Source organism: Perognathus longimembris, chromosome 5 (genome assembly GCF_023159225.1).
Source record: "Perognathus longimembris pacificus isolate PPM17 chromosome 5, ASM2315922v1, whole genome shotgun sequence".
Taxonomy (NCBI): domain Eukaryota; kingdom Metazoa; phylum Chordata; class Mammalia; order Rodentia; family Heteromyidae; genus Perognathus; species Perognathus longimembris.
The window spans coordinates 48,507,412-48,531,925 of record NC_063165.1 but is presented as its reverse complement, the minus strand read 5'-3'; the positions used below and the strand labels follow the sequence as shown (position 1 = coordinate 48,531,925).

Below are 24,514 nucleotides of genomic sequence, written 5' to 3'. Positions count from 1 at the left end.
ACTTGTTTCTTCCTAACTCTCATCAGGATCCAGGAGGCAGAGGCAGCATAGCAGACTGACTTTGCCACCTGGGGCTGGTAGACCTTAAATGAATCTGTCATTCCCCCTCAGCTTCCTGTGTCCTCATTTGTAAACTGGTTTCTGCCTGGCAGCCTGTGCTGCCTCCTCCCTTGTGGCAGAGGAGCAAATGAGATGCTCATCAAAGCACCCTATCATGGGTCTCCCAGAGAGGAACTGAGCATGCTCTTAACTGAGCCATGCCTTCTGAGGACCCTGAACAACCCCCCTTGCCTCAGTTTTCCCCAATTCTGACAACAGTGAAATGTTAGTCATATGCTGAACTCCCAACAACAAACTCCAGGAGTGCATGTGTCCAATCCTCAGAAGGAGAAATAGCAGTAAGTGGCAACAAGGACAACCATGTACCAGGGATGCTCAGAAGGTGCAGGTTTCAGGAGGGCCACATGTCCAAACCATCCATAAACCCCGAGTGCCAATGAATGTCAAAGACGAGCTGCCAGAGAAAGCTGGGCTGAGAACTAGTCCAGCTATTGGCTGATGCTTTTCCAGGAGCACAAAAATCCTGGCATCCTTAAGAACAGCGAAAACACTTAACTCTGCTTGAATAGCATCAACAGAGGCAGCCACTCATCCTTCCCCAAAGTTGCTGCCAAGAGCCAAGCAACCTTCTCTCCATCCTCCATGCCCTCGGGCAGCCTCAAGGTCAGAGGAACATAGGCCACTGTTCCTACCCAAACTAAGCTGCTGTGCTCCAGCCTAGCACACATTCCAAAGTCAGTCTTGCATCTGACCCAAAGCAGGACAGATGGGAGCTAAGCAGGGCCAGGGCTACTGGCCTGGGTAAGTGCCCCCAAGCCTGGGACCAGTTCAGCTGGCAATAGGCCAGCCTGAGCAGTTAATCAGCTGCTCCAGTGAAGCATACCCAGGCAGAGCTTAGCCCGAGCCTATGCAGGAAGCTGGGTGTCCAAGTTGCTGATCACTGTGGTCTTCCCACATGTCCTTTCCCTCCTGAGGTAGTGAAGAGCTCAAGAGCACATTTCCCGAGGAATATGCACAATAAGGAATTGAAATGGTACTCAGGATGCTAAAAGGCTGAACTAACACGCCTATGTAAGCCAGCCTCCATCTTCTGAGAAAAGCTGACAGTTCTAACACTTTGGGCTTTCTCTGAGAGGTTTCAGTCCTAATGTCTCACCTTTCTGCCTTTACCCTATTCCCCAACCCCCTAAGCCCTGCCCCCTTATTTGATAGGTGGCTCCAAGGCCAGGAAGGAACACTTACCAGATTTGGAGTAAAGTACCAGCACGTTATTCCGGGTTCTGAGAAGCTTTTTCAAGTCTTTGGGGTCGGAGATTCTCTCAATGAGTGAGGAGACCTTGGCAGAGTACAGCCAAGTTGGCAGGACCACCTAAGAAGCAAGCAGTCAGGAGCCATGAGTCCAGCTTCTGGCCCACCCATGTCACCCACAAGATGTGTTGCCTAGAGCACATTTTACTTCTCACCAATCCTCAGGATACCACCATGCCTATGTCTTTATCTGCAAGGATACCTCCCAGCCCTCTCATGTCACCATCCCCCCTCTAGATACTGTGTCAAAGCTTGTGGTCTATAAACACACTTGCTACACCATCACCCAACAGTTTAGACTTCCCTGGAGGTCAAGCTCTGCATTTTACACATCACTCCAAATGACACACACTGGAGCAGTTAGAAAACCCATCCTACCTTGAAGTACCAAAGCAAAACCCCACAGGAAGCAGGTGTTCAGGATGAGAATGGCCCAGCAAACTTAGAAGGTCAGTTACACAGGTAATTAAGTAGGACCTGGATCCTCCTGGCTTCTTTCTTACAGAACCAGCCAACCCTTCAGGTTCATCTAAGGGACCTTCAGGTCATCAAGGACCACCTGAGATTAAACAAGCTACTTTCCAGCCAGCCACCAAAACCTCCTGTCCAGTGTTTACCATGACACTGTGGAGAACTTAAGCTCTATTGGAAATACAATGAGCAAATTGAATTTACATGAAATCCATCACAAGGCACAAAGCTGGGGCTGGCACTGAGCCCTCCCTATAGCTGATCTGCCTCCTCCTGATTTTACCTGACCTCCAACCTCACCCCCAAAATAGGAGCTGTGAAGGGCAAAGAATGTGAAAACTCTCAGGAAATGTCTGTCACTTTAGTAAGTGGCAAATCACACCCTTAAAGGTCACTTATAGAGGACACGCTACAAAGTGAGTCCTTGGCAACTCTCATGTATGCAAGAAGATCATGGCACAGTGAGTCAGTCTGACATGGAACTGGTTGGAGAAAGCAGGTGGGGCACTACCTGGGACAACCTGACTAAAGAGCTAACCCAGACAGGAAGCCAAGTGGGCACATGGCCGACAAATTACCAGGGTGGTACAAGGACTGCTAAATCACCAGGGCAGTAGAGGGGCAGGAGATAGCGATCAAGGGTCTCCAGGGGAAAAAATAACCAACTTAATGACTATTCACAGACAGGAAGAGGAAGGTCTAAGAGGGCTCCAAGGATGCTCAGAGATGGAGAAGACCAGTGGAGGAGGCTCTTCTGTAGGGCCGAGGAAGACAATGACAGACTCAAGCCACAGATGTGTAAGCAAGAGGCACTCATGAACACATTCTCCAGGCTAGAAAGTAAGCCACAAATTGATGTCTCTATGAGCCAGGGCCTGAGAAAGGAGATAGGCAACACCCTAGTCTAGGAGGAGGAAGGGAGGGAGAGAATAGGTAAGGTGCTTCGGGCACTGCTCAGGGAGGAGATGCAAGGAAAGACAGTCCAGGCTGAGTGAGCTAAGTGAGACAAAGTCCCTGGAGACACATGGGGGAATTTCAGTGGAGAGGGCAGATTCAAAGCCAGGCTGCCTATCAATCCCTCTGGCATAGGAGCTGAGTGACAATGAAGTCAGGAGAAGGGTGGTAGACATAAAAGATATGGGATTTGCCTGGAGAGGCAGAATTTGAAGGTCTGGGAGCAAGAGAGGGAAAACAAAGAAGTCCAGATCCAGGGAGAATGTGCAGATGACCGACAAGGCTGCTCGTCTTCAAAGGAGAAAAGGATGAAAGGCTGTGCCTGCCCCAGACAGACTTTGCCCCAGCCAGTAACCACAGAGGCAGCCAACAAGGCAGCCCGTCCTCCCTCCCCTAAAGCCCAAGGGGACCCTGCAGCCACTTAACATTCTGCTTTCCACTCACTTGTGTCTGTTAACCTTTTTGTGGGTATGTCTTCCTTTCCTTGAGACGCAATTCCAGTGAGCTTGGATCACATTGCCCAGAACCTTCCTTCAGATTTTGTAAGTCACAACCTGAAAACCTCAATCACAACAATAACTAGGGCCACAATAACACTGCTAATGGTGCAGACTACGGGCTCCTTCATCACACCCAGGCATGGAGGGGGTAGTAAGGGAGAAGTGCTTTTAACGCTGCCAACATGGTATTGTTCAAGCACTTGGTATGCTCTTCCCTTGGAAGTCAACAATCTAGAAGTCAGGGAGGAAGGTAAATGCCTTGTGCTTGTTGCCTCCATGCACTGCCTTTTTCCCACTCGCCAGCACTCTGCTTTACCAGCACTGACCTCGGGCTGAACTGCCTGTGCTCCCTTGGCAGGGCTGAAAACATTTTCCTGGTACATCCCAGCTTGTCTCAGAAAAGCAGCATCCCACCTTATCAAAATAGCAGTCTCCCAACTCCTAGCCCAGTGCCAGCTCCTCTCATAGTATCAGTTCCTTTCCACCACCCACCAATCCTTGGTCAGACTGGCAGGATCTCTTCAGAGTCCTGCAATACCAGGAATGCTTACCCCACCCTAGCATAGCTTAGCAACAAAGGAGAAGACTGAGTTACTTCTTTATCTACACTGTTTCCCACCACCCAGTTTCAGGTGTCTAGGCTTTCTCTTGTACCCTTTCCCACTTCCCTTCTCCATATACCAGACACCGCAGAAAGGGCACTGGCTTTGGAGTTAGACAGATGCAATGCTATCATTTATAGCCAGATGATCTCAGCCTGGATACTAGACCTCTGAGTCTCATCTCCCTACTTGGAAGGGGAGAGGGCAATATAGATGCCAACCTGGCAGGCTGGCTCAGGGTTACACAAGGGAGGAAGGGCATAAAGAACCTAACAATGCTTGGCACACAGCAGCATGTAATGATAGTTAATTACCTTTATTGGTACTATTAGTGAGCAAGAACAACAGCATAACAGGGACTGCCTCTTCCTCTCTGGGGCCCTGCCTGTGATCAGGCGAAGCGGCAGGTCCAGACAGGAAGGCAAGCACACGTATACACAATTCAGAAAACCTGGCATTGTCAGCCAGCTGCACAGCGACCCAGATGGAGAGGTCACATGGCACACACAGCACACTTTCCAGGTTTTGTGTGCTGGTCCTCCTTGACCCCTCATGGCAATCTGCGGGCACTTCCTTTTTTTTTTTTTTAATTGTGATCCTCTGATAGGTCTAGCCTAGACCTTTTTGTTTTTATTTAGTAATTGTTTGGTTTTAGAGACATACTGTAAAGTTGCTGACCAAAACATGTGGAAATATCATTTGAAAAGAAGTTTGTCATTTTATAGACATGATCTCTGCTGTTCTCCCCCTGCCCCCCAACAACCACGTATCAGGGAGACCATGCGCCTTTGTTCTCTGTGTTCTAGGCGTGTCTTGCTCAACATTATTTGTTCAAGATCTGACCATTTCCCTGCAGATACCAATATTTTATCATTTCTAATTGCTATGTAGTATTTCATTGTGTACAGGTACCACATTTTTTGGATCCATTCATTTGTAATGGGGCATCTGGGTTGTTTTCATATTTTGGCTATTGTGAATTGTGCAGCGATAAACATGGATGTGCAAGTATGCTGGATTCTTTATGGTATCCTGGATCCTGTTGTTCAGATAGATGCCTAGAAGTGGTACGGCTGGGTCATAGGGTATGTCTATGCAGAGTTTTTTGAGGAACCTCCATACTGTTCTCCAGTGGTTGCACTAGTTTACACTCCCACCAACAGTGAAGAAGGGTTCCTCTTTCTCTGCATCTCCTCCAGCATTTGTTGTTGCCTGAGGTCAGAGTATACGGTTGTTTTTATTTGCATTTCCTTTACTGCTGTGGGCAATTCTTGCCACCTGGACAGATGAGGTTAAGTGACCAAAGTCACAGAGTAGATCAACAGCAGGATCAGAACAAGAACATGACCTTGACTCCTTGCCAGAGGAGGTTCCTCTCTGAACCTTACTGGCTTCCTAAGCAGTTAGCAAGCCATGCAACAAACAAACAAACAAACCAATTTTTTTTTAAAAAGCTGTATTTGCCAGCAAGAGGAGCAGCCTACACCTCCCAGAATCAGAGACCAGGAGATCCTGGGTGGGGGGGTGGATTTACATGAACTCTCTGCAGGTCCTGGGGTTAGCCAAGGTTCTCAGGATAAAGGTATGGCGTTCCTTTCCCAAATCTGTTCCCATTAGAGACTGTGTACTAGGTGGGTACACATTCCTTCCTCTACACCTCATCCTTCTAGGCACCTACTCTCCACCTACTCACAGCACACACAAACTCCCCTCCTTCCACTCAATCAGTCTGCCACCAGACCGAAGAAGAGTGGAGAATCATTGAGGAGCACAGTCCTCTTTATGTTACACCCTCCCTCCCCTTATAAAAGCTCCATCTTGGGGGTGGGGGGTGCCAGCACCCTTCTGCTCCTTTGCTGTTGAGGGACAGAGCCGTCTGTCCATTCTAGAGTGACTGTCTGTGCAGATCCTGAAGCCAGAGATATTTAATTATGTAAAAGCAGCTTGCCAATGAAGAAAGATTTGGGGACAGAAGATTAACATTTAGGAGGAAGGATGGAGGCGGGACTTGACCTTTTTGCTCTGCCACCTGCGTAAAGAATTTCTTTACTAGGAGCTGTGAAGAAACCAGTTTAACCCACATTTTGCTCAAAATAGCTCTGAAATATCTGATCTGGAAGTTTAGACAGTGAAGAAAGTGAAGGCAAAGGAAGTAGGGGAGGAGGTTAAAAATGGACAAGGGTCTGAACCCAAGGTCAGAGATGAGCTGGCTGAGAATGCAGAGTTCAAGCTTTGGGAGAGAAGGGACTGTACTTACAGGCAGAAACCTAAGTTTGGTGGTGATCTTAACAGCTTATGCTCTTAGACAAGTCATCTCTCCTCCAAATCTCAGTTTCCTCCTCCAGAAAATGGAAAGTCTGAAATTGATTTCTAACATCCTTCCTAATTGTAGCACAAGGCATAATGTTGGAAGCTACTAGGTTTCTCTGGGCATCTGGCCACTCACAATGAGAGCCCCACCTCTCAGTCCCCTTTCAACAAGTGTGTCCATGTGGCTACAACCCACTCTGGAATGTAAGCTCAAGGCAACGTCTAGGAACTGTCTCTACTAGACATCTGATAGGAGTCTTCCAGACTCTCCCTGCCAGCTGCAATTTAGACAAGATGGCAGGAACTCAAGCAGCCAATTTGAGACAATGAGAAGAAAGGACTTACTGAACATATAGTGTTAACAAGATAGAAGATATGAGGTTCACTTCCTACAGAATTGTGGTATACCTGGAATATCCCTCCCTCACTTTAACATGAATAACGTTCATAATTTCTCTAATGCAGTATCATTCGGAGGCTTCTGCTACACAAATATATACTGTAACAAAAACCTTTGGCTAGAAAGGAATACAAATATCTGCTATGGGATTAATGCAAAATGCCTAATCTTCTAATATACCTTAGACAGATTATGAAGTGATTGCTTTACCCTTGTTCTTCCTGATGGTATATGGCTGTTCTTATCTGGTATCTTGGTCACTTGGTGACAGCTATCCACAGAACAGAAGAACCTGGCAACTGCAGAATCTTTACCTTGCTTTTTTGCAGTCAAGGGATCCTGCTGGAGACCAAGAGGCCAGGACATCTCCTGTAGTACATAGGTTTGAGTTGGGCTGAATGGTTTCCCTAAACAGAAATCCTCAATGATCCTTATGTGGCATCATGAGCCTTCATGGCAAGGACTCAAAATCTCAAAATGTTCATTCAACCCAGCTGGCCCCAGAAGGCTGAGAACTGACTGTGTTAATAATTGACATGCCACCATGTTCTGTGCCTCAACAGATTCACCCTGGACAGCTCGAGCCACTGGGAAGCTTAAAATCAGAGGAACTTTAAGGGGAGCAAGTTTCAAGCTCCCTTCCCATGCCATGTGTCTGCCAACTGCACTCTAAAGATGGTAAATGCCTCCCTTAGGCCTCTCTAGGTAAACTAGCACAACCCCCTCCCCCCATGTGATCTCAAGTCCTTCCCTATTTTGAAGGATCCTCCTTGGACACAGTCACTTCTACCAGGTCAGACCTCATTCCAATGCCGCAGATCAGTACTGCCGCTTGAAGAGTAATATGCTACATTGCACTGTAATACATTTTTAGAAACAAATACCTATGGTTCCATAATTCAAAATACAGGAAATTAATCTCAACACAAAAATCCTCACTGGTAGGTGATAGTTTAAAATGAAAAGGCTGAAGGCCAAACACAGATGCCTCATGCCTGTAATCCTAGCTATTTGGGAGGCTGAAATCTGAGAATCACTGTCCAAAGCCATCCGGGACAGGAAAGTCTTTGAGACTCTTATCTCCCATTAGCAACCGAAAAGCCAGAAGTAGAGTTGTGGCTCAAGCAGTAGAACACTAGGCCCTCAGCAAATAAAGTTCAGAGACAGTGCCTAGGGACTTCAGTGCTCTAGGACAGGGACATGGACACACACACACACACACACACACACACACACACACACACACACACACACGAAGAAAAGGAAAGGAAAGAAAATAAAACAATCTCTTAAAATACAGAGCCCAACTGTCATACTGCTAGCAGAAAGCTAAACTATACAACTCTTTCAAAAGCTACTTGATGTAATTATCAGGTGTCTTAAAAAGATTTGTCCTCTTTGATTTAATAAGTCTACATCTGGGAATATGTTCTGAGGAAATCAACACAAGGTCTATCTCAAATATGATTCTCATGATCTTTTCCTTAAGATTCTAAACCTATAAACAGCCTAAATGTCCCACAGGCAGGGAATGGTTATGCAAGTTGGAGCAAATGCTCAAAGAATAATACAGCCAGTGATGAACTTAAAGATGGTGTAATGCATATTAAGTTTAAGAAAAGTTCAAAATATACACAGTATGATCACAACTATGAAAACAAAATTACTCAGAAAAAGGCTAGATGGAAAAAATGCACAAAGATAATGTTTTATCTTTGTTAATAGTTACTCTTACCTTACAGTCCCAAAGTACTTGTCACCAGAAAACACAATTTACTGTATTGCCCCCACCTCCTGCCCAGCTTTACTAAGGGACCAATCTGACATTATGTAGCTCCTGATGCAATGAGTGAATGAGACATCGTCAAAAACCAAGTTATGGGAAAGTCTTCAAAAATGTCAAGGTCACTGAAGACAGAGGATCCATTCCAGGGTAAAGGACAACTAAATGTAGTGTAGGGTTCTATGTTAGGTCCTCAACCAAATACAGTTGGCCCTTCCATATCTGTGGGTTTGCCATCTTTAGATTCATTGAATGTCAGATAAAAAATATTCAAAAATGCTGTCATCTGTACTGACATCCACACTAATTTTTCTTGTCATTATTTGCTAAACAATTACAACATAACTACTTGCATTGTATAAGATGTCAAAGGTTAATTAGAAATTATTTAAAATATGTGGGAGAATATGTGCAGATTACATGCAAATATGCCATTTTCATAAAGCATTCATGGATTGTTGTAGCCATGGGCAGGAGGGGTAGGTCTGAAACCAATCCCCAGTAGATACTGAGGGACAATTGTTCTACCTTCCTGACTTCAATCATTGTATTGTGATTATGTAAGATATTATCCCTGTATTTTAGGAAATAGAGTAATGCACCACTGGACAGCAGGGATTAGTTCTGAGAAATTAGTTCTGAGAAAGCTCAGAGAGCAAAGAAACATCATACATAAACTTTATATGTGCCGAGGAAGCATATTAGACACATGTATAAAATATTCATATTCATGGAACCTGGATTTTTTTAAAGGGCATATGAAAATCCTTATTCTTCTTGAACTCTTCTATTAAGTCTAAAACTATTACCAAATAACATAGAAGGGAAAAAAAAACTTGTCTAGTAAAAAGAAGAAAAATGAAAGCGATGCCCATAACTCACCCAAATACTGTCCTACTCTTCCTTGCATCTTACAACCAGGACGCTATCCTGTGGTGCTCACTGGTATTTTCCATGTAAGCATGATGTTCACTTGTCTGTCCTTACTGCTGACTACAGTGTGTTCCTCCACTCATAAGACCTTGGGTAGTGGGAGTTGGGGAAATTTCTGTGTTTTTAGCAGGAGCAAGGTTTGAACTCAGGTCATCATAGTTGCTATACTCAGGTACTTTACCCCCTTGAGCCATACCTCAGCTGCTGTTTTGTTTTAACAGGAGTTATTACATAGACTATATATAATATACTCTCTATATACTGTATATACTCTATATTTACTATATTATATAATATACTCTGTATTATGTACTGTATATATATACACTCCGCATATAACTCATAACTAGCAAATTCTTGTACAGTGACTTCACTGAGAAAGAGATATACAAAGGAATATTAATTTTAAAATATGAGTAATTTATGTTTCTTAAAAGGGCAAATTTTAGCTGGGCACTGGTGGCTCATGCCTGTAATACTAGCTATTCAAAAGGCTGAGATCTGAGGATCATGGTTTGAAGTAAGCTGGGGCAGAAAAGTTCCCACAAGACTTATCTCCAATTAACCATTAAAAAACTGGAAATGGAGATGTGGCTCTCAAGAGCCCTAACCTTGAGCAGAAAAGAGCTCAAGGACAGCACCCAGGCCCTGTGTTCAAAACCCACAACTGACCAAAAGAAAGGGGAGGGGGGCAAATTTTAAGCATCTATCACCAACCACATGGCTGAACACCACTCTCAAAGAGGAATGAAGACACAACTACAAATCACATTAGGGATCTCACCACTCATGTTTCCTGATGCCAATGTCTGCTTGGCAGGCTGTGGACTAAAACTGGGCACCAAGAGTTCATTCCTGAATGGTGACATTGTGTGTGTGGTGGGGGGTGGCAGTGTGTGTGATAGGAATACGTGTAGGAATGAGACATACAGAAAAAGAGAGAGAGGGCTGAGAATGTGGCTGAGCATTGCCTAACATGCATGAAGCCCTGGGTTCGATTCCTCAGCACCACATAAACAGGAAAAAAAAAGTCCATAGAAATAGAGGGCCTAAGGGTGAACAAATGCAGTAGTGGTACTCACTAGACACTATGTTAAAAATGAACTACACAACTTGTGGGCAGGAACCAGAAGGAAAAACTGGGAGAGCAAAGGAAGGGGTAACAGTGTCAAAAAGAAATGTACTCATTACCTCAATTAGAAACAGTAACCCTTCTGTACATCACCTTTATAATAACAATTTTTAAATATTTAATAATTTAAAAAAAGAAACTGTCCCAGAGACAGTTGGCTAGCTGCAACTTAGAAGACTAAATGTGCTTATTAAGAGAGAAAGAGGCCAGGCACTGGTGGCTCATGCCTGTAATCCTAGCTACATAAGAGGCTGAGATCTGAGGATCCTGGTTTAAAGCCAGACAGGACAGGAAAGTTCTTGAGACTCTTACCTCCAATTAACCATCAGAGAAAACCAGAAGTGGCACTGTGGTTCAAAGTGGTACAGCACTAGCCTTGAACAAAAGAGCTCAGGGATAGTGCCCAGGTCCTGAGTTCAAGCCCCACAACAGAGAGAGAGAGAGAGAGAGAGAAAGCAGGTCATATGGCAAGGAACATAAAATGAGAAAGGACTCTTTAGTACTAAAATGCAGGATCTAGGCATCAGCCCAGGATGACGACAATAGCTCAAAGTACAAAATGCTTGTCATATGAACAGGAGAAAGCTACGCACTAATCTAATTATTTTGGCAAGTATAAGAAGTAAGTACTGTTACTATACATACTAGTTTAGAAGAAAACTGAAACTGAGAATTAAGAAACTCACTCTATTATATAGCTTTCACTCACCCAATGAAATACCTGAGAAAATGACTTATAAAGAGAAAAAAAGTTATTTTGGTTCAGTTCTGTATGGTCCAGCCAAGACTGGGGTAACTTATTTATTTTAGACCTCTAGTTGGAATGCCAGGAAGCAATGGTGGGAAGCTCACAGCAGGATACAGTATTCCTGGCTAGAAAGCAAGAGGAAAGGGACTGTGGTCCCACAATCCCGCTCAAGTGCAACCTCCAAGAACCTAAGGATCTTTCAGTAGGTCTTACCTCCTAAAGGCTCTCTACCCTTCTTAATAGGGGACCAAGCCTTTAACATATGAAACTTTGAGGGACACACAACATAAAACTACAGTACTTGCTCAAGGTTAATCTGACAGGCCCTGGACAAACAGGAAGACAGATCCCCAGAACTGCACATGCCCGATGGCTCATGACATAAATACAAGGCTGGCTGGATTTCTGGCACAGGCTCAGCATCCCTAATCTGAACATCTGAATCCAAACTACTCTGCAACCAAAACAATTTTCTTCTTTGAGACAGGGTCTCATTTGGTAGCCTTGGCTAGCCTGGAACTCAAAATCTTCCTCCCTCAGCCTCCTGAGTGCTTGGGTTACAGGCCTGGACCACAACACTCAGCTCCAAATCTGAAACTTTTTGAGTTTTACATGAAAAGTAGAAGACTTCACACTTGATACCATGTGATGCACCACAGTCCAAACACAGGCACATTAAAAACACTACATAAGCTGGGCACCAGTGGCTCATGCCTGTAATCCTAGCTACTCAGGGAGGCTGAGATCTGAGGATGGTGGTTCAAAGCCAGCCAGGGCAGAAAAGTCCCCGAGACTCATCTCCAATTAACCACCAGAAACATGGAAGTGGTGCTGTGGTTCAAGTGGTTAAAGTAAAAGTCTTGAGCTGAAGAGCTCAGGCCTGGAGTTCAAGCCCCATTACTGACAATAAACAAACAAGCGAACTACATACCTTCTTGCTGAACTCATGTCTATAGTCCTTGCTGGTGACTCATGTCTATAATCTTTGCTACTCAAGAGGCTGAGAGCTAAAGATAATGGTTTGAAGCCAGCCCAAACAGAAAAGTCCAAGAGACAGTTATGCCTAATTAACCAGTTAAAAGCCAGAAGTGAGCTATGGTTCAAGTGGTAGAGCATTAGCCTAAGTGAAAAAGGTAAAGGTTAATACCCAAGTCATAAGTTCAAGCCCCAATACTGTAGAAAAAAAATACCTTCAGGCTATGTATATAAGCTGTATTTGAAAGATAAATGAGTTTTGTTTGGACTTGGGTCCTATCCCAATGATGTTTTATAATGCATATGTGTTCCCAAACAATTTGGGTAAGGGTCCTCTATCTGTATTTTGCTGCCTTTAAAGAACTAAACTGCCTGTTTGGGGCTAAACAGTACAGTTCCTCCCCCCTCTTCACTCCCACATTTCCCACACTATAAACGTGGCTGTCAACAGGAACAAGGTGGTAGGCAGGACAATTGATCCAAGAGCCTCTAAAACAAGGTTTTCTTATCCTGAAATTGCAACCGCAGTGCATTTAAGCAAGACTTAAGTCCCCGAGGCTATTAATGTTTTGGAAAACGTCTTCCAGAGCCAGGAGGGCTTGGGTAGCTGCCAGCCTGGTGATGCCAGGTCTGTTAACGAGGAGGAACTGGTAGAGGGAACATTGAATCCAAGAGCAGAGAGGGGGAGGAGGAGGTGAATTCCCACTCCAGAATCCTGACTCTCATCAAAACTCTGTTAATTGATATGAAAACAACTTAAGTGACCCATGACCCATGGTGTACAGCCATGCTTTTATACTCATTAGCTCATTCAGCACTCTACTGCTTAAGAGTCTAAACATATGTTTCCAAACTTCAGGTCTCAACCCAAGTAGTTATAAAGTCAGTTCAGTAGGGGACTCTTTTAATGGCAGGGAAAAGAAGACATTAGTGCATGTCAGAGGTAGCAAGGTAGACTAGGTGTTCAGTAGAACACTCACATCTGCTGGATATATATATATATGTATATATATTATATATACACACATACATATATATGACTACATCGTAAAATGTCTAAGTGTTCTCATAGGAGCTACAGTAAAAAATATTTGCAAAACTGCTATAAACAAGTGGTGTGGTAGGTGGTCCTATTCTACTTCGGAGATGAGACAACAGGTTCAAAATAGTCATCAGACTGGCCTAAAACTAACTACAGCCAGGGCCTGAGCAAGTTTTATGAGCACACACACACACCCTTCTCAACACCTGTCTATGAGAATAGCTCCCACTCCCCAAAGCTCCATGCAGAGAGCACAGCTCCAGAGGCCAGCAAGTCTGAGTGCAACCAACTGAAAAGAACCATACTCTGCATGCCCACAGTTCCCCAAATCCCTTAAAGGGAAAGCAAAAAACACAGAGCTCAGGTCAGCTGTTGCCACAGTGGACTGATGAGAGTGACACACTTGGTGAACCTGTGTCCCACCAAGAGGTAAAGAGCAGTAACCTTAACTGCCCAAAATACTCTCTGCTGCCCAAAATGAATGATCCTTGCTACTGTTTGGATTTCAATGTCCCCCAAAGACCTCTGGGTTAAAAAGGCTTTGTCCCCAACCCAGGGTACAAATGGAAGGTGGTGGAACCTGAAGGAGGTGAAACCTAGTGAAAGGAAGCTGGGTCACTGAACAGTGTTCTCTTGAACACTGTTCACACTTTTCCCAGCAGTCACGAGGTGACCAGGGCTCCTCTGCCACCCATTCCCACCATACTGTGCCCAAAGCATTAATCACAGGTCCAAAGCAACCACACTGAAGCCTATGAAAACGCGTGCCTTTTAAGTTGATTATCTTAGCTATTTTGTCACAGCCCCAGAAATCTTAAACGTTATTCTCTCTCTCTCTCTGTATATATAGAAATACAGATTCCTGGGCCTTAATCTTTTTTTTTTTTTTTTTACAAATTTTATTTATAAAAACGGGCAGTAAGCAAGTTGTGTCATAGACCACCCTTCTCCAGTCCCAGAGAAGCCCTGTTGTGAATTCTTTTTTATTTTTTTTGCCAGTCCTGGGGCTTGGACTCAGGGCTTGAGTACTGTCCCTGGCTTCTTTTTGCTCAAGGCTAGCACTCTGCCACTTGAGCCACAGCACCACTTCTGGCTGTTTTCTGTATATGTGGTGCTGGGGAACTGAACTCAGGGCTTCATGTATATAAGGCAAGCATTCTTGCCACTAGGCCATATTCCCAGCCCCCCTGGGCTTGAAGAAAGTCACCTCTGGGACATGGAGGACCCAGAAACTCATTTTTTCTCATATACCCTAAGGTGGTTTTTATTCATAGCCAGCTGGAGAAACTCTGCTTCTGACTCATCTTTTAAAAACTCTCTCTCTGGGCTGGGGATATAGCCTAGTGGCAAGAGTGCCTGCCTCGGATACACGAGGCCCTAGGTTCGATTCCCCAGCACCACATATACAGAAAACGGCCAGAAGCGGCGCTGTGGCTCAAGTGGCAGAGTGCTAGCCTTGAGCGGGAAGAAGCCAGGGACAGTGCTCAGGCCCTGAGTCCAAGGCCCAGGACTGGCCAAAAAAAAAAAAAAAAAAAAAAAAAAAAAAAAAAACTCTCTCTCTGCTCTGTATAACTAATTTAAGCTGGGGGGGGGAGGGGTAGGGAAGAGGTCACATGTTACTCCTCATCAACTCACAGCTAGTTAACTTTCCACTTCCACACCTATGCACTCCTCTGTCTTTCTGAAAGCTTGCCCCTCTCAAAAAAATTGTTCAACAATGACCCCTCCCCTGTCCCAATAGATAAACCCTGTGGGCACTCCAGTTCCACTGTGACTGACCTCTCAACTCCACAGGGTACTCTCCATCTCCCTTCTGAGGCTCTAGCCATCCTCCCTCTCCTCATCATTGTTCCACCCTGTTCCCCTGCCACAGGAAACGGTACCCATTCTCCAGAGCAGCACCTCCAAATTAATGTCTCTGTCCTCACCCTTCCTTCTAAGCAGCACATCCTGATGTCCTACACACAGCAGCTGTGACTGGAGGCAGAAGCCAAATATTGCAAACCCCATACAAACAGATGAAGAATATTCAAACTTTTATTTAACTCTTTAACAAAGGACCCACAAAAATGACAAACCAGGTCAAAAGAGAGGAAGATTAAAAAAAAAAGATTTTAGAAAGAGGATACAAAACGTAATATTCATATGAACAATGGCAGGAGAAAGTATCTTGATTTAAGATCACTAAATGTGACCCAGTAGCAGTGGGTTTGTCTTCTCTATTACAAAGAAATCACTTGCATCCTGTCTAACTGCACTAAATGGTCATCAAAGAGGCTATGTGACATTAACAGGTACAAAAATCATTTTTCATTTCCAAGTTTTAGATAATTTTTCTTTGTATTGGGATGTATTATATAAAAGAAATTTGGTCTTTTTGGTTTTCAGATTTTTGTTTTTGTTTTATGGGGATCAAACTCAGGGCCTTGTACCCTGGAGGCAAACACTCTACCACTGAGCTACAATCCCCACTGACCTACAATCCCAGCTGAGGTTGGTTTGGTTTTTTTTTGAGTTACGGTCTCATTAGGAATCTAAGGCTGACTGAATTGGAGACCCTGCTGTCTCAATCTCCCTAGAGCTGTGATTAAAACCATGTGCCACCACTCCCAGAATTGAGGTTATCTGCATGGAGAAAAGCTACATCTTTACTTTCACTAACCTTTATCTGATATGTAGCCTTTCCTTTTTTATGAGCTATTTGTGGATGTATGAATGGTTTCTGCATTTATGAGTAGAAGTGACATATTACAGAGTACTTTTAATAGCAGAACCATCACCAACAGAAATCACCTTTTCTTATCACATTCTAATTGGGATAGGTATTCTGAGACACCATTTATGCACATCCCTGCTTAAAACTACAGAAGTTGTCCAACCTGCATTCAGATCTTCTTATACGATGCACTAACAAAAAGCAAAGATTACCAATTTGCTTTTGTAATGTAACTTATAATATTTAACATTATTTTGATAGGACATGTAGGTTCTCAGAGAAGCCCTTCCTGCCTGCCGGCACTGGGTGAGGAGTCCCTGTCACATGTCCTTACCACTGTATATTTTCTTTTACCAGCATTTTCTACCTAGATTGAGTAACTAATGATTGGCTCTACTACTGGGCCACTGGTAGAAGGATTAATTCTGTCTGAATATAACAAAATTCTCATTACATTCCCAGTGCCTAAGCAATGTGGCCTGGCTCATAAAGATCCACAAGGAAATACTATTTGAAAAATGAGCATCTGTTGAGTGAACACCTGGGACACTAGTGGATGGGATGCTGACGCTAGAACTTATTTCCTGGACACAGGCAAGTTGCTCGGTCTTGTATAGGACTACCCAGGATACAGAAGGGGTACTGGGGATTGAACCCAAAACCTCTCACTTGACCCCTATTCCACCATTAAGCTTTTGTGGGTTTTTTTGGTGGCGGTGGTGGTCATGGGGTTTGAACTCAGGGCCTGGATGCTGTCTCTGAGCTCTTTCTCTCAAGGCTAGCAATCTACCACTTTGAGCTACAGCACCACTTCCAGCTTTCTGGCAGTTAATTGGAGATGAGTCTCACAGACTTTCCTGCCTTGGCTGGCTTTGAACTTCGATCCTCCAATCTCAGCCTCCCAAGTAGCTAGGATTACAGGCATGAGCCCATTTATTTGTTAAGACAGAATTTCATTAACTTGGACCAAGCTGACCTTGAGCTTGTAATCCCCCTGTCTCTCAAGTAGCCTGGATTACAAGTATATGCCTCCTGATAAGAGCAAGTCGGCTGGAGAAAAAAAAGAGGTGGGGAGCGGGGGGAAGCAGCAGCAAATCTGCTGGTCCCTGGAGGCTCTTACCCTCTTGGCCCAACAACAGTTTCCTAGCCTAACCCACACCTGAGCTCAGTACTGGGTCACTTGTTTGTGGAGCCCCTAGCTACAGCTCTCAACCTGGACCCTCATTAGCACCTTCCCACAAGGGCTAAAACACCTGCTCATACCATCAAAATGCCAGGAGTCATCTTGACACTAAATGGATTAGTGAATGAACATTCTACTCCTATCCTGCAAAACTGTAGTGAGATGAAAACTGCACATACAACTAGCGTATACACATACTAGAGCTTCAGAATGACTCTGAGGAATAAAAAGATATAAAAAGGCTCTTCTCCCCTCGTGTCATCCAAGTGTTCTTAACCTCCCCTGCATGAGGGCAAGCCTTCCCCCTTTCAGAAGTGCTCACAGACTGGTGGAAGAGTAGGGTGTTCAGAGGAGCTACTGGGAAGGAGGAGGTGGTTGGGGTCTGGTGGGCTGCCCTGGGGGGTGCCACAGCCATCAGGGAGCTACAGAACAAGCTGCACAGGCCCTCCAGGAAAACAGCTGCCAACACAGCTGCTTAAACATTCAAATGAGCTACATCTGTCACAACTCTTCCTCCTCACCTTTGCCTTCATGGCCACACATACCTCTTACTTTGTCAATCAGTGTTACCACTCCTCACCTCTCTGTCCACTCATCTCTGCCTCACTGGGGGTCACAGTACTTACCCAACACCACTGATAGGGGATTTACAAAAATGTTCTATAAACTCTAAGGCTGTCTATAAGTGTATCAGAGTTGTCATGATTCTGGTCAAGAGAGCTAGCTGCAGGATGGCAGAAGGATCAAACCAGCCCACCATAGAGAAGCACTATTACTCCTCCTGTCCCTGCTCATACCCCAAGATGCCAGAGGTGGGGGGAATGCAGGCAATGTAAAAATGTAAGCTCTTCTTATACCCTGCACATCCATTTTTGGCCCAGGTCACAGCCTCAAAACCTACCACAAGCACTAAGTGAGATGAGAGAGCCCCACAGAACAAAACCACAAAGCTAGGATGAAACTCTCCAGGGATTAGTGTGGCTAGCCCATCTATCCCCAAGAGGGGATTGACTTTCAAAAGGGAGGGAGAGAAAGGCAGTGACACTAAGCCCCCAGTCCTTCTGGATGCAATCACTCCCAAGGTGTCTCCACAGTGGTCTGGCAGAGAGGAAGCAAGGTCAGAGTCAGGAACCAGCTCCAAGGAACCCTATGGAGAAGCCCAGCAGACAGGGTCCCCCATCTGGCACCCATGTCACATGCCTCCCACTCACATACCTCCTCTGGCCCCTCACTGCCCACCACCTGCTCTGCCCTCACTTCCCATCCCCTCCTATTGAACAAGATGCAGTGATGCACGGTTCCCATTGCTGCCATGCACTGTGCTGTGTGCTTCCTGTATTCATTCTCACTTTCTAGTTCTGCAAAATGAATGCACAAATCTAAAATTAAAAAAAAAAAAAAAAAGCAAGGCAGGACCCAAAGCTACCCAGCTCCTGAGTATCTAGCTGGCTGAAAACCCACATTCTTTCCTTCACATCACACTTGTAGCTAACAGGGAGGAAGGCAAGAGGAAAAAAGCATGCCTTCCTCTTCACCCCAACCTGGTATTATGGCCTGACTGATGTGATTAAAGGGCCACTTCAATCATGTCTCTCCATTCTTTATATAGTCCAGTCTCCAGGGGATTGTCAGACATTTAGGGTTCTTTAAGGGTGGCTCTCGTCTGTAATCCTTTGCAGTTCAAAGCCAACCTGTGCAGGAAACGCTGTGAGACTCTTATCTCTAATAAGCACCACTCCCCCAAAGAAAAAGCTCAAAAATGGAGCTGTGCTTCAGTGGTAGAGTGCTAGCCTTCAGCACAAGGACAGTGCGCAGGCTCTGAGTTCAAGCCCCAGGATGGGCATTAAAAAAAAAACCCTCACTTTTCTGATCTTATTCCCTCGCTACCACATTCAGATCCTCCTTCCAGTCATCTTGGCCTATTTCAATCTGCAACTCATTCATTCCACCAAACAGGCTCCCGTCCTGCCTGAGTGACAGGCCCTGGGCTGGGCGCCAAGGCCATGGCAGCCAGGCAGGAAGTTTCCTAACGTCACAGATCTCAGGAGTGTGCCCTCCTTATGAGGCTCCTACCTCACTCTTTCTAGGACACTTTCTGGACACTAGGTGCCCACTGCCTGAATCCCAGCAGTCAGCACTTGCCATTCAAATGGCACTCAGCCACAGCTCCACCCTGCATGTCATGCATGCAGGGTTTGTTTTAAGACTTCCTCTGTAATGTGTTTATTTCTGTGGGAAAAGTGCACTCCAGGTTCCAATCTGCATTACAAATGGCAATTAGGTCCTCAGGCCAGCCCACAAAAGCCTATTAAATATATAATGGTCACAGAGAAGAACAGAACCTAAGTGGGTATACCTTAAGAGCTCTACAGAGAGATAGGGGCAAAGATCTGCCTCCAGCACCTTCATGGCCTGTTTCCCTGGAGTCAGGACTTCAAGCTGCCTCAGGAAAGCAGACAGGACAAGAGACTAGAAAGGCAGAGGAGTGGGAAGAACTTGATTTATAATTTAGCAGGTCTGGCTTTTTCTAGCTCTGCCTTTACTGAGGGGGTGGCCATGAGGCAGTCTCTTCCCTTGGGAGCTCCATAGCTCCCATATACAGTAAGGGGAGTGGGTGTGGCCCAGTAGTAGAGGGCTTGCCTAGTGTGCAGGTGACCCTGGGTTCATCCCAGCACTGCAAGATGAAAGAAATAAAGAGGGCTAATTCTCAGTCTTCTAAATCTCATGGGCTACATTTCCAAAATATACTTGTGACTATAATGTTACATATTTTAAAATAAATTTTATCAAGAATTGACTTTTTAATGGGAAATCATGATGTATTACTACCAGTGTTATTTTTCGAAACAATACTGTAAATAGCTTACCCAAATCACGGACATCAAGTCAGAAAAATGAACACATTTTCTGTGTGTGTGTGTATGTGTGTGTGTGACTGGGGATCAAACCCAAGGACCTCAAACATACTAGATGAGCACTCTACCACTGAGTTACATCCAGAGCCCTAGACAGGTTCTGCTTTGCATTTTGAAACATGAAAATATGCGAATTAAGAAAAACAAAACGCAAAACCATTCACCACTGCTGTATTTCCAATTTTTGTGTAGATCAGTGAAATTGGTCACAGATCTCTAGTCCTTGACCTGCCATTTGACAACTACTGAGCTGGGAGACTAAATGCCATTTCTCCACACCCTAGGACTGCAGGAAGTCTATATGGCAATCAGCATGAACATGCTATACAGGGTCCACACCAGGGAAGAGCAGCTCCTGGGACTAATTGTGCTGCTTTCCACCCAGGTATTGAAAGACTAAAGAACAGCTCACAAAGAAACTTAAAAAAAGAAATAAGAGAAAAGAACCTCAGCTAGGTGTGGTGGCTCAAGCCTACAATCCTAGCACCTTAAGAGGCATATGGGGAGTTGGGCGGACAATCATGATTTGAGGCCAATCTGGCAGAAAGAAGAGACTCCATCTGAACCTATGGCTTGGCACTATGATATGTGCCTATTATCCAGTCATAGCGGAAGCACAAGGGCTAGGCTGCAATGCCACGACTGTCAGCCCTAGCCACATGAACAAACATAGACAGGAGGATCAAAGCCCAGGTTGGCCAGGCCATCAAATAAGACTCAAAAAGTAAAAAAAAAAAAAAAAAAAAAAAGGTGTGGGTGGGGCGGGGGAGGATGTGAATGCTCAAGTGGATGAACACCTCTCAGGTCCTGAGTATCCCCAAAACAATGAAGAGAAAAAAAAATATTTTTTCTGATTACAAATGGATACATATTCAGTTGGAAACGTAAGAAAGCACAAAGACATATGTGAAAGTCATCTACCATTCCACCTTCCAGAATAATCATTTGAAATTTTCATGCATTGTGAATTCTTCATATACATAACTTCAGTGACTCTAGGGTTTGATTTCATATCCCGCTTTTCATACCTGAGCATTTTCCCCTATCTTTGGATAGCCTCCGTCAACACCTTAACATATCTTAACAATAGACATTATATATAAATATACTAGTTAAGTATAAATGTTCTTAATAAACATTGCAATGGATTGAAAGTTTGTGTCCCATGCTAAATTCCTATGTTGGGATCCTAACCCCACAGTGCAAATATTAGGAGGTAAGACCTTGGAGAGGAGGTGAGGCCATTAGGGTAGAGTCCTCAAGGATGGGATCAGTGCCTATGAAATGGGACCCAAGAAAGTTCTCTAGTCCTCTTTTGCCCACACAACAATCCAGCAGTCTGCAGCCAGGAAGTGGGCCCTCCCAAGAGCCCTACCAGGCTAACATCCTGCTCTCTGACTTCCAGCCTCCACAACTGTCAGGAAAATAAATAAATAAATAAATAAATAAATAAATAAATAAATAAATAAATTTACAAGCCTCTCTCCATTTATGGCACTTTTCTTTTTTTTTTTTTTTTTTGGCCAGTCCTGGGGCTTGGACTCAGGGCCTGAGCTCAAGGCTAGCACTCTGCCACTTGAGTCACAGCGCCACTTCTGGCTGTTTTCTGTATATGTGGTGCTGGGGAATTGAACCCAGGGCCTCATGTATACGAGACAAGCACTCTTGCCACTAGGCCATATCCCCAGCCCCTATGGCACTTTTCTTACAGCTGCTAAAACTAACAAACATCACTCTCCTTAGTATGAACAGTCTAGAAGTTACTTAATCATACCACTACCACTGAGCCAGTAAGACATTTTCATATTCTTGCTATTGTAAATAAACATGGCTGTCTTTTATATAGCAGTCCCTCTTGTATAAGGCGGATAGCTCCAAGACCCTCACTGGATGGCTGAATCTACAGATTGCACCAAGCCTTACATATGGTTATATAAACCGTTTTATTTTACACAAACATACCTTTTTTTTTTTTTTTTTTTGGTTATGGGGCTTGAACTCAGAGCCTGGGCACTGTCTCTGTCCCTGAGCTCTTTTGCTCAAGGCTTGCACTCTACCAACACTTTAAGTCACAGTGCCACTTCTAGTTTTCTGGTGGTTAATTGGAGATAAGGGTCTCACAGACTTTCCTGCCCTGGATGGCTTTGAACCACAATCCTCAGATCTCACCCTCCTGAGTAGCTAGGATTACAGGCATGAGCCACCAGTGCCTGGCCACTCATACCAAGGTGGAATGGTAGATGACTTTCACATACGTCTTTGTGCTTTCTTACGTCTTCCAACTGAATATGTATCAGTTTTTATTCAGAAAAATTAAAGTATTTTTTTTCTCTTCAGTGTATTCGGGATACTCAGGACCTGAGAGGTGTTCATCCACTTGAGCATTCACATCCTCCCCCCCCCCCAAACACACACCTTTTTTGTTACTTTTGAGTCTTATTTGATGGCCTGGCCAACCTGGGCTTTGATCCTCCTGTCTATGTTTGTTCATGTGGCTAGGGCTGACAGTCGTGGCATTGCAGCCTAGCCCTTGTGCTTCTGCTATGGCTGGATAATAGGCACATATCACAGTGCCAAGCCATAGGTTCAGATGGAGTCTCTTCTTTCTGCCAGATTGGCCTCAAATCATGATTGTCCTCCCAACTCCCCATATGACTCTTAAGGTGCTAGGATTGTAGGCTTGAGCCACCACACCTAGCTGATAGTTTAGCAATCTGGCACAGTAAGAGATTAACAGCACTACTAATAATAAAACAGGGCAATTCTAACTACACTGTGATAAAACTTATATAAATATGGTCTCACTCAAAATACCATATTGAACTATACTTTTTCTGTTGACCATGGATAACTAAAGCCATAGAAAGTGAAACTGAAAAACAGGGTAACTACTTTATATCCCTTGGGTCACAGCCCAATGTTGAGCACACATCAGCCCTCAGTAAATATTGAATGACCCAAAGGAGACCAATATGCTCCCAGGCACCCAGGAAGTCCTTCTCAGGTTCACAATGAATGTTAATCTACAGAGCCCTAACCCAGAGAGAGCAGACCCTCAACTCATCGTTTGTCCCTGCAGGCACTCTCTCTCTCTCTCTCTCTCTCTCTCCATATTGCACCTGCTAAACCAACTATAGGCTAAGGGGAAGGAGAGGATATAAATTACTCAGGACTCCCAGCTTCTAGCGCTGGGTAAATCTCCAGCTCTTTCACACTACCTGGGAGAGACCTCCAGGGCCTAACTCCCATACTCCAAACTCTGCTCAGCCTGTCTCAGGAAGACTAGGTTGACACTCCCTCTAAATTTAAACCTATGGTTCCCATTCAATGGAGGGTCCCAACAATGAGGGTACTAGTACTAGCATGTCAGCCCAGCCCAGGGCAACAAACACCTCCACACGGGGCAGGCACAATGTATATTTTGCTCCTCATGCTAAATCCAACCCTGTGCCAAACAATGTGGTTGATAAATGCTCGTGGAATGAAATGTGAGACACTGAAAGTGTTTGTTTCCACTGGAGGGAAAGAAGAGAGAAGAACTCAGGACCCTTGCCCTCTCACAGAATCCTAGGGCAAGCAAGGAGCTGAGAGGGGTCAGGCAGGAGATGATCCCATCCCCTGCTCAGAACAGGGAGCTTCCTTCTCCACCCCACTTCTAGGCAACAGGAAAATGCAAGCCTCTTTCCCCCCCCCCGCCCCCCCCCCCCCCGCGCGGGGATCCAAAAGGGACAATGCTTTAGGAGCATTTGAAAGAGACTCTGGGCACACTTTCTCCCTCCAGGTGCTCAGTATCCTTGCCACACCCAAAAGGAAAAAGGATTGATCTGGAGTCCTCAGCGTGCCAGAAGCTGTAAGTTCTTTGAAAACTTGGAAAGGAGACGAGGGGAGTAAAAGCCAGGATGGTTCTAACCCTAAGGGCGTTCAAAAGTTATGGGAGCGATGGAGAAGGCCACAACATCCTGTCACACACCCAACACTAAGGCCAAGCCCAGGTCCTCAGCTGCCTGGCATACCTATTCTGACCTGGCACACCCATTCTGACCTCAGAAATGCCTGGGAGACCACCACCACCACCAAGGATAGCAAATTCTCTCACCCCTACCAGCATCTTGACCCACCCCGCTAGCACTCTTGTATGATTTTGCAGTTTGCGTTGCTTACCTCCTCCGACTTCTCATCTGACCCTCCTGGCCACCTCATAAAAGAGGTACCCTTATTGTCCCCATCTCACGGGTGAGGAGATGACACCGTTGGATGATCTGCAGCACCTCACCACTTGAAAGTGGCCGGGGCTCCTGGCAGCTTCATACCGGTGTGTGTGTGGGGAGGGGGTCAGAACTCCTGAGGGGGGTGCGGGGAGAAGGTGGCGACCCCACCCAGCCCACAGAGCGGGGCGGGGGGGGGGGGAGGCGGAAGCCCAGGTGGGGAACCGCAGCTTCCCAAGTCGCCTGGGGTCGAAACCAAGAACAAGGGTGGCCCTAA

At 45.1% G+C, this 24,514-nt stretch overlaps 2 protein-coding genes across 2 annotated transcripts in view; one reads left to right on the top strand and one right to left on the bottom strand.

Annotated features, from left to right (window-relative positions):
* The window catches only part of Kpna1 (karyopherin subunit alpha 1), a 596,817-nt gene that overhangs the window by 28,401 nt on the left and 543,902 nt on the right, over positions 1-24,514 (top strand). The gene's annotated exons all lie outside the window — the stretch shown is intronic.
* Positions 1-24,514, bottom strand: part of Pdia5 (protein disulfide isomerase family A member 5) — an 87,844-nt gene that overhangs the window by 62,741 nt on the left and 589 nt on the right. The window contains exon 2 of the mRNA XM_048346773.1: positions 1,303-1,429. Coding sequence (XP_048202730.1) covers positions 1,303-1,429 — 127 coding nt within the window. The remainder of the gene's footprint in view (positions 1-1,302; positions 1,430-24,514) is intronic.